Source organism: Hypanus sabinus, chromosome 5 (genome assembly GCF_030144855.1).
Source record: "Hypanus sabinus isolate sHypSab1 chromosome 5, sHypSab1.hap1, whole genome shotgun sequence".
NCBI lineage: Eukaryota > Metazoa > Chordata > Chondrichthyes > Myliobatiformes > Dasyatidae > Hypanus > Hypanus sabinus.
Window position 1 is genome coordinate 187,099,276 of NC_082710.1, and position 15,331 is coordinate 187,114,606.

General features: G+C 41.9%; 1 protein-coding gene and 1 long non-coding RNA gene across 3 annotated transcripts in view; both read right to left on the minus strand.

Annotated features, from left to right (window-relative positions):
- LOC132394742 (HEPACAM family member 2-like) overlaps positions 1-9,892 on the minus strand; it is a 127,543-nt gene extending 117,651 nt beyond the window's left edge. For both annotated transcript variants that reach the window (XM_059971156.1, XM_059971155.1), the window contains exon 1: positions 9,798-9,892. In XM_059971156.1, the coding sequence (XP_059827139.1) occupies positions 9,798-9,843 (46 nt within the window). In that variant the 5' untranslated portion in view covers positions 9,844-9,892. The remainder of the gene's footprint in view (positions 1-9,797) is intronic.
- LOC132394743 (uncharacterized) overlaps positions 1-15,331 on the minus strand; it is an 887,546-nt gene that overhangs the window by 826,562 nt on the left and 45,653 nt on the right. The window lies entirely within an intron of this gene.

Here is a 15,331-nt window from a genome sequence, read left to right on the forward strand (position 1 = left end):
ACCTCAGGCTGTTCACCTTCTCATTTCAGGATATCGTGGACATCCCGGACCCTAGAAAACTACCTTGAGTGTTTCTTTCCTGCATCCACAGAATCACTTGTCTGACCCCCTAACTATAGGGCCCCCATTACTGCTACCTTCTTCCTTCCTTACCCTTCTGAACCATAGAGCCAGACTCTGTGCCAGAGACGTGGCCACTGTTGCTTCCCCCATGTAGGTCGTTCCTCCCTATAGTACTCAAACAGGAGTATTTATTGTTAAGGGGGACAGCCACAGGGGTACTCTCTAGTAGCTGACTCTTGCCCTTCCCTCTCCTGACTGTTACCCACTTATCTGTTTCTTAAGGCCCCAGAGTGATTACTTGCCTGTAACTCCTCTCTATCAATTCTTCACTTTCCCTGACCAGATGAAGGTCATTGAGCTGCATCTCCAGTCCCCTAACCCGGTCCCTAAGGAGCTGCAGCTCATCGCACATGGCACAGATGTGTCCGTCTGAGAGGCTAGGAGTCTCCTGGACTTCCCACTTCTGACACTCAGTGCACAACACTGGCCTCACAGACACACTTCCTGTTTCTATTCTTCACAAATAACCTGCCTCTCCTTGACCCATTATCACTGAAGCCCCGTTGAGCCAAAGCCCTCATACTCTGTCACCTGCTCCTCTGACACCTGCTCTATAAATCTGTCTCCTTTTAAATTCTTGTCCTGGTCTAACTCACTGACATCCATGTGCTTATGTAATCCTCCCTCATACCACTGTAATTTCCTTTACTGCACTGAAATATTGCTATGTCAGACTTTACATTCTACCTGTCAAATTTCAAGTTGAACTCAATCATATTGTGATCACTGATCCTAAGGGTTTCTTTACCATTAGCTCCCTATTCACCTCTAGTTCATTACATAAAACCCAGTCCAGTATAGCTGATCTCTTAGTAGGTTTAATAACAAACTGCTCTAAAAAGCCATCTTATAGGCATTCAACAAACTCACTCTCTTGAGATCCATTTCCATCCTGATTTGCCCAATCAACCTACATGTTGAAGTCTCCCATGACTATCATAACATTGCCCTTTTGATAGGGCTTTTCTATTTGCTGGTTTAACATATCATTCACTGTTGGGAGGCCTGCATATAAACACCATCATTTTACCCTTGCAGTTTCTTAACTCAACCCACAAGGATTCAATATCTTTCTACCGATTTACTGCCATTCTTTACCAGCAGAACCAGACCACCCCCTCAGCCTACCTTCCTATCCCTCTGATACAACTGTTCCATGACTCTATGGAACCTCTGCCAACGAACACACCCCTGACAATTAACACCTCGCAGAGCAGTAAGATCTGGTTTCACATTCACATTGTGTAAAGTTAACAAACCTCAAAGGGCCAAAACCTCAGGCTGCCCAAAACACAGAGAGAAACAAAGTAATATCAAAACAGGAAATGAACTAAGTGAAGCCTCCTACAAATCACTTGTCCTGTTGACTCCTATAACAGACTAATTGCGAAAAAAAATTCTTTAACCTCCATTTTTATTTAACGCCAACAAAGGCACTGAATATTACATCACAACAGTCTCTCAGCCTGAGGTCCTTCTTCAAGTCCTCCTCAATTTCAACCTCCATCAATGATCTGTATAAGCCCATAAGACATAGAGGCAGATTTAGGCCATTTGGCCCATTGAGTCTGCTCTGGCATTCAAACATGGCAAACCCCTTTTTCTGTCCCTCCTCAGTCCCATTCCCCAGGCTTCTCCCCCTAACTTTTGATCCCATGGCCAATCAAGAACCTATCTACCTCTGCCTTAGTTGCACCCAACGACCTTCCTACGCAACTGCTTGTGGTAACAAATACCGCATTTTTACCTCCCTCTAGCTAAAGAATATCTGTATTAAATGAACAACTAAAAAGGCAATACAGGGAGAAAAACTGAGGTACGAACGCAAGCTAGCCAGGAATGTAAAGGAGGATAGCAAAAGCTTTTTTAGGTAAGTGAAGAGAAAGAAGATAGTGAAGAACAATGTTGGGCCCTTGAAGAATGAATTGGGTGAAATTGTTAAGGGAAACAGAGAAATGGCAGAAGAATTTAATAAGTACTTTAGATCTGTCTTCTCTAGGAAAGACACAAGCAATCTCCCAGATATATGGATGGGCCAAGGACATAGGGTAACAGAGGAAATGAAACAGATTGACATTACAAAGGAAACGGTGATGAGTAGACTGATGGGACTGAAGGCTAACAAATCCCCAGGTCCAGATGGTCTGCATCCTAGGGTACTAAAGGAGGTGGCTCTGGAAATTGCAGATGCATTGGTAATCATTTTCCAATGTTCCTTAGGTTCAGGATCAGTTCCTGAGGATTGGAGAATGGCTAATGTTATCCCACTTTTTAAGAAAGGAGTGAGGGAGAAAACAGAGAACTATCATCCTGTCAGCCTAACATCAGTAGTGGGGAAGATGCTAGAGTCCATTATTAAAGATGAAATAGTGGCATATCTAGATAGCAGTGATAGGATTGGGCCGAGCCAGCATGGATTTACCAAGGGCAAATCATGCTTGACTAATCTATTGGAGTTTTTCAAGGATGTAACCAGGAAGTTGGACAAGGGAGATCCAGTGGATGTAGTGTACCTCAATTTTCAGAAGACATTTGATAAGGTCCCACATAGGAGATTGGTGGGTAAAATCAGAGCTCATGGCATTGGGAGGAAGATATTGACATGGATAGAAAACTGGTTGGCAGATAGAAAGCAAAGGGTAACGGTGAATGGGTGTTTCTCGGAATGGCAGGTGGTGACTAGTGGGGTGCCACAGGGCTCGGTTTTGGGACCACAGCTGTTTACAATTTACATCAACGATTTAGATGAAGGCATTGAAAATAACATCAGCAAGTTTGCTGATGATACTAAGCTGGGTGGCAGTGTGACACATGATGAGGATGTTAAGAGAATTCAGGGTGACTTGGATAGGCTGGGTGAGTGGGCAGATACTTGGCAGATGACGTTTAATGTGAATAAGTGTGAGGTTATCCATTTTGGGAGCAAGAACAGGAAGGCGGATTATTATCTGAACGATGTAGAGTTAGGTAAGGGAGAAATACAAGGAGATCTAGGAGTCCTTGTTCATCAGTCACTGAAGGTGAATGAGCAAGTGCAGCAGGCAGTGAAGAAGGCTAATGGAATGTTGGCCTTTATTACAAAGGGAATTGAGTACAAGAGCAAGGAAATTCTTTTGCATTTGTACAGGGCTCTGGTGAGACCACACCTGGAGTATTGTGTACAGTTTTGGTCTCCAAGGTTAAGGAAGGACATCCTGGCTGTAGAGGAAATGCAGCGTAGATTCACAAGGTTAATTCCTGGGATGTCCAGACTGTCTTACGCAGAGAGGTTAGAGAGACTGGGCTTGTACACACTGAAATTAAGGAGATTGAGAGGGGATCTGATTGCAACATATAAGATTATTAAGGGATTGGACAAGATAGAGGCAGGAAATATGTTCCAGATGCTGGGAGAGTCCAGTACCAGAGGGCATGGTTTAAGAATAAGGGGTAAGTCATTTAGGACAGAGTTAAGGAAAAACTTCTTCTCCCAGAGAGTTGTGGGGATGTGGAATGCACTGCATCAGAAGGCAGAGGCCAATTCTCTGGATGCTTTCAAGAAGGAGATAGATAGGTATCCTATGGATAGGGGAATCAAGGGATATGGGGACAAGGCAGGAACCGGGTATTGATAGTAGATGATCAGCCATGATCTCAGAATGGCAGTGCAGGCTCAAAGGGCCGAATGGTCTACTTATGCACCTATTGTCTATTGACTCCCTCTAGTCCTAGAATCCCCCAACATGGGAAATATCCTTTCTATATCTACTCTGTTTTGGCCTTCCAAGATTCGAAAGGCTTCATTGAGATTCCCACCCCACCCCCCACCATCCTTCTGAATTCCAGTGAGTATAGGCCCAGAGTCATCAAGTGTTCCTCATATGATAAGTCTTTTATTCCTGGAGTCATCCTCGTGAACTTCCCCTGAACGCTCTCCAATGCCAGCACATATTCTCTTAGATGAGGAGCCCAAAACTGTTCACAATACTCAAGGTGAGGCCTCACCAGTGCCTTATAAAGCCTCAGCATCACATCCCTGCTCTTGTATTCTAGACCCCTTAAAATGAATGCCATCTTTGCATTTGCCTTCCTCACCACCAACTCAACCTGTATTGGAGTATAAAAGTTGCAACTTGCTATTTGCTAGAGAATGAAATCTTGGGAATGTAGAAGACAATGGTGTGTTAAGAGGAAGCTAAGAGATGTAAATTATGTAGTCTGAGTTTGCTATTTGCTATGCATGTACCCAATTTAGTAGGAGAATGAAATATTAAGAATGTAGAAGACAATGATGGGTTAATGAGAGGTAGCTAAGAGATGTAGATTAGAACATGATTAAGTCAATGGGTAGAAACAATAGTGGCGGCTGTACGTGTGGTACGCAACTATAGACCGATTGGATATGCTAATACAACTAAACCAGGAGATTGCTATAAAACATGCTATGTCCAAGGATCAGTGGGCAATCAGCAACTAGCTCAATGACTGTCTCAGCTTTGATTTGCAAATTAAAGTTTAACCCTTCTTGAATAATCTTCTGCGTCCTCATTAGGACTTGGCTCCCCTCTCTGTAACTGGATCTTGGACTTCTTGATGGAAAGACCTGAATCAGTTTGAGTTGGCAGCAACATCTCAAGCTCCATCACAATGAACACCAGTGACACCAGGAATGTGTGTTCTGCCACTGCTATTCACACTACTGACTCATGACTGCACTGCCAGATCTAGGTCAAACAGCATCATCAAGTCCCCTAATGATCTTATCGGCATACAAAAAGAAAATAAAGAGGCTTGTTAAATGGTGCGAGAACAACAACCTGGGTCTCAACATTGACAAGGCAAAAGAAATGAAGGCACAAGTAGTCACAGGTCAAACACTCTCCATTGCACACCAATGGTCTCACATGGGGAGAGTGTTCCTTGGTGCGCACACAATGGATGATCTAACCTAGACCCACAATACATCCTCACTAGTCAAGAAGGCACAGAGGCAGCTATACTCTTGAGAAGAATGATGTATGCAAGGCTCCCTACTCCCATTCTAACAACTTTCTACAGGAACATCATTGGGAGTCCCCTTTCTGGCTGTATCATTGTGTGGTACAGAAGCTGCAAGGCATTACACTGCACAATCCCACCAGAGGATCATCTGGGTTTCCCTCCTCACAATTGCGACATTTACCTGAAGTGTTTAGACAAAGACCGAAGTATTGTTGAGAATCCAACCATCCTACCCACAATTTTTTGACCCACTGTTGTCAGGGAGAATATACAGGATCATCAGGACTAGGACTGCCAGACTGGTTAACAGCTGTTTCCCTCAGGCTGTGAGACTAATGAAAACCTGCAACCACCGAGGCCTCGTCACGAGGACAGTGAATTGTTTTTACTGTTTAATGCAGTACATGCATTTTGAATTCTATTTTAATAACTTATTTGTAGTAATATTTTCCTTTATGTGCTGTGTGAATCTTGTTTTGTGGTTGCACTGTGGTCCAGAGGAACATTGTTTCATTTGGTTGTATCTATGTACAGCGAGATGACAATAAACTAGAACTTGATGTTTTCCTCCAACCAAAATCCAGCCTTGACATTATTCTTTCTCCCTCCTTCTTGTCTTTTCCCACTTTCATCTATAACATCACTGATCCAATCCTTCTGCACCTCCAATCCATTTCAATATGATCTGAATGCACTTCACTTCTATTTGAACAGAGATCCAACAAATTCCCCTCTACTGACTATTAATGTGGTTAAATACATCCTCATATTGAACAACTTCTCAAAATCTATTTGCTTCCTGCAAATGAAAAGTTTTTAGCTACGGGAACCAGGCTGCTCTTTGTGAAATGTGTAGAAAAGTCCCTCTGCCAGTGTTGCTCAGGCTTCGTCCGTCAACTTTTGGTCCCGTGCATTAATGACTGATTTCTATCTTCCTGTTTTTATGCAGACAGACATATGTTTCACTTTTGTTTATTTGCTTCAAATTTTCAATGGATAGAAGTAGAAGTGGTAGAGGCAGGTTCGGTATTGTGATTTAAAGTAAAATTGGATAGGTATATGGACAGGAAAGGAATGGAGGGTTACGGGCTGAGTGAGGGCCACTGGGACTAGGTGAGTGTAAGCATCGGCACGGACTAGAAGGGCCAAGATGGCCTGTTTCCGTGCTGTAATTGTTATATGGTTATATGGCTCCTACTTTGATGTGTAAGACCATGAAAAATAGGAGCAGACAGTGGCCTTTCTAGCTGTTGACCAGAATGTTACCAGGACTTGAGAGCCTGTTGTTTGGAGAGGTTGGGCAAGCTGGAACTTTATTCCTTGAAATGTACGAGACTGACAGATGAATCTATAGAGATAAGTATAAAATCAAGAAGACAAAATAAGTGAAATTGTGGCCAGTTAATCCAACCTCAGTGGTTACAGAAGTGTTGGAGTCTATTATCAAGGATGAGGTTTTGAGGTTCTTGGAGGGTGGACAAAGGAACGAGAATCGAACATAGAACATGGAATAGTACAGCACAGTACAGGCCCTTCGGCCCACAATGTTGTGCCGACCTTTAAACTCTGCTTAAACCCTTAAACCCACTCTTCCACCTATCTTTGTAGCATCAAAAAATTTAGCCACAAATCCATTAATACCATAGTCCAAATCATTGACATATATCGTAAAAAGCAGCAGTCCCAACACCAACCTCTGTGGAACTCTACTGGTAATTGGTAGCTAGCCAGAATAGAATCCTTTTATAAAACTCTGTTTTCTGCCAACCAGCCAATGCTCCACCCATGCTAGTAACTTCCCTGTAATTCCATGGGCTCTTATCTTGCTAAGCTGCCTCATGTGCGACACCTTGTCCTCACCCTTGCCAGGCCCTCTGAAAATCCAAGTATACCACGTCTACTGCATCCCTTTTGCTTGTAATTTCCTCAAAAAATCACAGTAAGTTAGTCAGGCAGGATTTTCCTTTCAGGAAACTATGCTGGCTTTGGCCTATCTTGTCATGTGCTTCCAGGTACTCTGTAATCTCATCCTTAACAATCAATTCCAACAACTTCCCGATCACTGATGTCAGGCTAACATGTCTATAGTTTCCTTTCTGTTGCCTCCCACCCTTCTTAAATAGCAGAGTATCATGGCAATTTTCCAGTCATCTGGCACAATGCCAGAATCTGTAGATTTACAAGGATGTTGCCTGGATTAGGGAGCATGCCTTATGAAAATAGGTTGAGTGAACTTGGTCTTTTCTTCTTGAAGCAGCAGAGGATGAGTGGTGACCTTATAGAGGTATGTAAGATGATGAGAGGCATTGATTGTGTGGATAGCCAGAGGCTTTTTTCCCAGGGCTGAAATGGCTAGCACGAGAGGGCACAGTTTTAAGTTGCTTGGAAGTAGGTACAGAGGAGATGTCAAGGATAAGTATTTTACGCAGAGGCCAGTGAGTGTGTGGAATGGGCTGCCAGCAACGGTGGTGGAGGCAGATACGATAGGGTCTTTTAAGAGACTCCTGGACAGGTACATGGAGCTTAGAAAAATAGAGGGCTATGGGTAACCCTAGGTAATTTCTAAGGTAAGGACATGTTCGACACAGCTTTTTGGGGCCAAAGGGCCTGTATTTGCTGTAGGTTTTCTATGTTTCTATTATATTTGCCTTCCTCAACACCAAAAACCAAATTAATTTTAGGGAATCTTGCATCAGGGCAAATGCAATGTTAGCATTCATTTCAAGAGGTCTAGAATACAAGATCAGGGATGGGATGTTGAAGCTTTAAGGCACTGGTGAGGCCTCACCTTGAGTATTGTGAACAGTTTTGGTCTCCTCATCTAAGAAAATATGTGCTGGCATTGGTGAGGGCCAGGGGAGGTTCATAGGAACAATTCCAGGATTGAAAGAGTTATCATATTAGGAGTAAGACCATAAAACAATAAGGCATAGGAGCAGAATTAGGCCATCTGGCCCATTGAGTCTGCTCCGTCATTCAATCATTGCTGAATACAGGCTCTCCTAACCACAATGTTGTGCCGACCATGTAACCTACTCTAGAGATTGCCTAGAATTCCCCTAGTTCACAGCTATCTTGAAGATTTGTACGGCCAGATCTGGGAACAGCTTCTTTCCAACTGTGATAAGACTGCTGAATGGATCCTGACCTGGATCTGGGCCGTACCTTCCAAATCTCCGGAACTGACTTGCACTACCTTACTTTCCCTTTTCTATTTTCTAATTATGATTTATAATTTAAATTTTCATTATATTTACTTCAATTTGTACTTCAGGGAGCGCAAAGCGCAGAATCAAATATCGCTGTGATGATTGTATGCTGTATTATCAATTGGTGACAATAAAGTAAAGTATCTATTTGTCTAAACTCCATGTACTGATCTAAGAGACTCTTAAAATACCCTATTTTATCTGCTTTCACCACTGCTGCCGGCAGTGCATTCCACAAACCCACTACACTCTGTGTGGAAAAACTTACCTCTGACATCCTTGGTACTTATTTCCAAGTACCTTAAAACTATGCCCCCTCATGTTAGCCATTTCAGCCCTGGGAAAAAGCCTCTGGCTATCCACATGATCAATGCCTCTCATCGTCTTATACACCTCAATCAGGTCATGTCTCATCCTCTGTCCCTGAATAACACCCAATCCAGAATAGCTAATCCTCTAGTGAGTTTAACCACAAGCTGCTTTAAAAAATCCATCTCATGGGCATCCTACAAATTCCTCCTCTTGGATTCTGGCACCAAGCTGATTTTCTAATCTATCGGTGCACTGAAGTCCCCCATGAAACTATTGTAACATTAGCCTTTTTGACATGCATTTTATATCTCCCATTGTAATTTGTAGACCACGTCCTTACTACTGTTTGGAGGACTGAATAGCTGATCCCCCTAGAGGGCTCAACCACGAGCTTCTCTAAAAATCCCCCTCCTGGAATCCAGCACCAAGCTGATTTTCCTGATCTAGGTACATATTAAAATCCCCATGACTATTGTAACATTGCCCTTTTGGCATGCTTTCTCTATCTCCCATTGTAATTTGTGGACCACATCCTTTCTACTGTTTTGGGATCTGTATATAACTCCCATCAGGGTCTTTTTACCTATGCAGTTCCTTAGCTCGATCAACAATGATTCATCACCGTCCAACCCAATGTCACCTTTTTCTAATAATTTGATTTCATTTTTTACCCACAGAGCTCCACCAACCCTTCTGGCTACCTGCCTGTCCTTTTAAAACAATGTGTATCCTGGGATATTAAATTCCCAGCTATAATCTTCTTTCAGCCAAGATTCAGTAATGTGCACAATGTCATATATACCCATTTTTGTCTGTGCTACAAGTTTATCTACTTTACTATGTGTACCGTGTGCATTCAAATATAACACCTTTAGTCCTGTATTCATCACCCTTCATGCTTTTGTCCCTCTTTTACAATGCAACATTTGCATCCAACTCATTTATACGAACAGCAAGTAACAAGAATCTTAACATCCACCCTTGTGGCACATCTCCAGTAAGCAGCCTCCATTCTGAGAAACAGCCTTTCTCTGTCCCAACAAATACCCTCTCATTGTGCATTGACTCAGATTCAAAATTCTTCTTGGATGTGTACAGATCTTAAGGAAAGTCCACTTTACATTAAAAATAACTCTCCCTCCTGCAAGCTAAAAAAATTTCAAAGCTGCTTACCTGTTAGAAAAATAAGCAACACTGCTGTAATGAGCAGCAACCTCATGTTGTTGCTTCCAACAATCTCAATTTGAAATAGCAGTGGGTCAATGTTATCAGGCAGACCTGGGCTGCTCAAAGGAAATCCACAGCTGTGGGCAGCGTGCGGGAGTGTTGCTGTGCACTTTGTTACAGGGCGTGGGCAAGCTCAAAGTATGTACTGTCTGGGACATACTGATGTTCTTTTCTCTTTCTTCTTGCCTTTTTTATTCTGTTGATAACATTTCCCATACCTCTTATTCCCTTACTCTCTCTCCAACTCTTCCTTGGCACTCCACAATTATACTCACTTTCCCGCTCCATCTAGTCATTTATCATCCCTTATCCAATTACATTCTCTCTCCTGCCCCTCTCTCAAGCACGCTCTCCTCTCTTTCATCAGCCATAATCTTATTGAATAGAACAGCAGGCTTGATGGGACAGATGACCTACTCTTGCTCCTGTATCTTATGTTCTCCGTCTCTCTATCTCTCACTGTCTCTTTCTCCCTTTCCCCCCATCTTTCACCCTCTTTCCCTCTGTCCCATTCACTCTCTTCCTCTCTCCCTTTCACTCTCTCACACTCTCTCTCTCCATTTCAATCTTTCTCTCACTGGCTCTCTCTCCCCTTTTCCTCGTCCCCTCCCCTCACTCTGCTCCTTCACTTCCTCCCTATATACGTGTTTCATCTCCTGCCTTTCACACTTTAAGTTGTATCTTTATTCTACCCACTCCCCACACCCACCTGCTGTCGTGGTTTTGTGCAGTGGAGCAGCATCAGTTTGAAACAATTTAATTGCAAGAAGATGTGAGAAGTAACGGAAGTGTCTTTGGTTTCACCCAGACCAGATTGTGTTACGAATGTTTGAATTCCTTTGTGCAGAAGTCTTCCTGTAGGTTTTCACAAATGAGGGCAATTTATGTTAAAGAAAAACTATAACTCAATTATTGTACTCCAAACATAGAACACAGAACTAAGACACTAAATGCCAGAAGACGACAACACAGTACAGGCCCTTTGGCCCTCGATGTTGTGCCAACCCATATATTCCATAAAAAGGAAGTACTAAATCCACACTACCCTATAACCCACTATTTTTCTTTCATCCATGTGCCTGTCCAAGAGGCTCTTAAATACCCCTAATGATTTAGCCTCCACCACCATCCCTGGCAAGTCATTCCAGGCACCCACAACCCTTAGTGTAAAAAACTTAACCCTGATGTCTCCCCTAAACTTCTCTCCCTTAACTTTATACATATGCCCTCTGGTATTTGCTATTCATGCCCTGGGAAACAGGTACTGACTATCCACCCTATCTATGCCTCTCATAATCCTGTAGACAATTATCAAGTCCCTTCTCATTCTCAAGCCCCAGCTCTGCTCAACCTTGCCTCAGAAGACTTGTTCTCCAAACCAGACAACATCCTGGTAAATCTCCTCTGCACACGCTCCATAGCACAGGATGTACATCACCTCACACATCCATATTTAACCATATAACAATTACAGCACAGAAATAGGCCATCTCGGCCCTTTGTGCCGAATGCTTACTCTCACGTCCCACTGACCTGCACTCAGCCCATAACCCTCCATTCCTTTCCTGTCCATATACCAATCCATTTTTTTAAATGACAATATCGAACCTGCCTCTACCACTTCTACTGGAAGCTCGTTCCACAAAGCTACCACTCTCTGAGTAAAGAGGTTCCCTCTCATCTCACCCCTAAACTTTTGCCCCCTAACTCTCAAATCATTTCCTCGTATTTGAATCTCCCCTACTCTCAATGGAAAAAGCCTATACATGTCAACTCGATCTATCCCCCTCATAATTTTAAATACTTCTATCAAGTCCCCCCTCAACCTTCTACGCTCCAAAGAATAAAGACCTAACTTGTTGAACCTTTCCCTGTAACTTAGGTGCTGAAACACAGGTAACATTCTAGTAAATCTTCTCTGTACTCTATTTTGTTGACATCTTTCCTATAATTCTGTGACCAGAACTATACACGATACTCCAACTCGGCGGCACCAATGCCTTGTACAATTTTAACATTACATCACAACTCCTATACTCAATACTATAATTTATAAAGGCCAGCATACAAAAAGCTTTCTTCATTACCCTATCCACATGAGATTCCTTCAGGGAACTACGCATTGTTATTCCTAGATCCCTGTTCTACTACATTCCTCATTGCCCTACCATTTACCATGTATGTCCTATTTTGATTAGTCCTACCAAAATGTAGCACTTCACACTTATCAGCATTAAACTCCATCTGCCATCTTTCAGCCCACTCTTTAAATTGGCCTGAATCTCTCTGTAAGCTTTGAAAACCTACATCATTATCCACAATGCCACCTAACTTAGTATCATCTGCATACTTACTAATCCAATTTACCACCCCATCATCCAGATCATTAATGTATATGACAAACAACATTTGACCCAGTACAGATCCCTGAGGCACACCACTAGTCACCGGCCTCCAACCTGACGAACAGTTATCCACCACTACTCTCTGGCATCTCCCATCCAGCCACTGTTGAATACATTTTCCTACTTCAATATTAATACCTAACGATTGAACTTTCCTAACTAATCTTCTGTGTGGAACCTTGTCAAAGGCCTTACTGAAGTCCATATAGACAACATCCACTGCTTTACCCTCATCAACTTTCCTAGTAACCTCTTCAAAAGATTCAATAAGATTTGTCAAACATGACCTTCCACGCACAAATCCATGTTGACTGTACCTAATCAGGCCCTGTCTATCCAGTTAATTATATATACCATCTCTAAGAATACTTTCCATTAATTATCCAACACTGACGTCAAACTTACAGGCCTATAATTGCTAGGTTTACTCTTAGAACCCTTTTTAAACAATGGAACCAAGCAATACACCAATCCTCCGGCACCATCCCCTTTTCCAATTACATTTGAAATATTTCTGTCAGAGTCCCAGCTATTTCTACACTAACTTGCCTCAAGGTCCTAGGGAAATCCTGTCAGGACCAGGACACTTATCCACTTTTATATTCCTTAAAAGTTCCAGTACTTCCTCTTCTTTAATCATCATAGTTTCCAGAACTACCCTACTTGTTTCCCTTACCTTACACAATTCAATATCCTTCTCCCTAGTGAATACCGAAGAAAAGAAATTGTTCAAAATCTTCCTCATCTCTTTTGGCTCCACACATAGCTGTACACTCTGATTCTCTAAGGGACCAATTTCATCTGTCACTAGTTGGATTTATTTTCACCTTAGTTGCCAAAGCAATCTCATATCTTCTTTAAGCTTTTCTAATTTCTTTCTTAAGATTCTTCTTACATTCTGTATATTCCTCAAGCACCACATCTACTCCATACTGCCTATATTTATTGTAGATCTCTCTCTTTTTGTGAACCAAGTTTCCAATATCCCTTGAAAACCATGGCTCTCTCAAACTTATAACCTTTCCTTTCAACCTAACAGGAACATAAAGATTCTGTACCCTCAAAATTTCACCTTTAAATGGCCTCCATTTCTCTATCACATCCTTCCCATAAAACAAATTGTTCCAATCCACTTCTTCTAAATCCTTTTGCATCTCCTCAAAGTTTGCCTTTCTCCAATCAAAACTCTCAACCCTGGGTCCAGTTCTATCCTTCTCCATAATTATACCTGTCACCTGACCCATCTCATTCCCTAACATGAGATCCAACACTGCCCCTTCTCCAGTTGGTACCTCTGGGTATTGCAGCAAAAAAATATCCTGCACAGATTTTATAAATTCCAAACCATCCAGCCCTTTTACAGAATGGGCTTCCCAGTCAATGTGTGGAAAATTAAGATCTCCCACAATCACAACCCTGTGCTTACTACAAATATCTGCTATCTCCTTACAAATTTGTTTTTCCAATTCTTACTCCCCATTAGGTGGTCTATAATACACCCCTTTAAGTGTTACTACACCTTTCCCATTCCTCAATTCCACCCAAATAGCCTCCCTAGACAAGCCCTTTAATCCTCCCTGCCAAAGCACCGCTGTAATATTTTCTCTGACAAGCAATGCAACACCTTCCCCTCTTGCCCCTCCGATTCTCTCACATTGGAAGAAACAAAATCCAGGAATATTTAGTTGCCAATCACACCCCTCCTGCAACCATGTTTCACTAACAGCTACAACATCATATTTCCGGGTATCAATCCATGCTCTAAGCTCATCCATCTTTCTTACAATGCTCCTTGCATTAAAATAAATGCATTTAAGAAATACTCCACCTCTTACTCTCTGTTTATCCCTAATGGTGCAAACAACTTTACAATCATCTTTTTCTTACTTATGATTATGGGAGATTTTAATTTTCCACACATAGACTGGGAAGCCCATTCTGTAGAAGGGCTGGATGGTTTGGTGTTTGTAAATTGTGTGCAAGGTAATTTTTTTGCAGCAATACATAGAGGTACCAACTAGAGAAGGGACAGTGTTGGATCTCCTGTTAGGGAATGAGATATGTCAGGAGACGGAGGTATCTGTTGGGGAGCACTTCGGGTCCAGTGATCACAATGCCATTAGTTTCAATATAATTATTGAGAAGCATGGGTCTGGATCCAGGGTTGTGATTTTGATTGGAGAAAGGCTAACTTTGAGGAGATGCAAAGGCATTTAGAAGGATTGGATTGGGACAATTTGTTTTATGGGAAGGATGTAATATGGAAATGGAGGTCACTTAAAGGTGAAATTTTGAGGGTACAGAATCTTTATGTTCCTGTTAGGTTGAAAGGAAAGGTTAAAAGTTTGAGAGAGCCATGGTTTTCAAGGGATATTGGAAACTTGGTGTGGAAAAAGAGAGAGATCTACAATAAATATAAGCAGCATGGAGTAAATGAAGTACTCGAGGAATATAAAATTGTAAAAAGAATCTTAAGAAAGAAATAAGAAAAGCAAAATGAAGGTATGAGGTTGGCAAGTAAGGTGAAAATAAATCCAAAGGGTTTCTACAGTTATATTAACAGCAAAAGGATAGTGATGGATAAAATTGGTCCCTTAGAAAATCAGAGTGGAAAGCTATGTGTGGAGCTGAAAGAGATGGGGGAGATTTTGAACAATTTATTTTCTTCAGTATTCACTAAGGAGAAGGATATTGAATTGTGTAAGGTAAGGGAAACAAGTAGGGTAGATATGGAAACTATGATGATTAAAGAAGTAGTAGTACTGGTGCTTTTAAAGAATGTAAAAGTGGATAAATCTCTGGATCCTGAAAGGATATTCCCTAGGACCTAGAGGGAGGTTAGTGTAGAAATAGCAGGAGCTCTGACAGAAATATTTCAAATGCCATTAGAAACGGAGGATTGGCATATTGCTCATGTGGTTTCATTGTTTAAAAAGGGTTCTAAGAGTAAACCTAGCAATTATAGGCCTGTAAGTTTGACGTCAGTGGTGGGTAAGTTAATGGAAAGTATTCTTAGAGATGGTATATATAATTATCTGGATAGACAGGCTCTGATTAGGAACAGTCAACATGGAT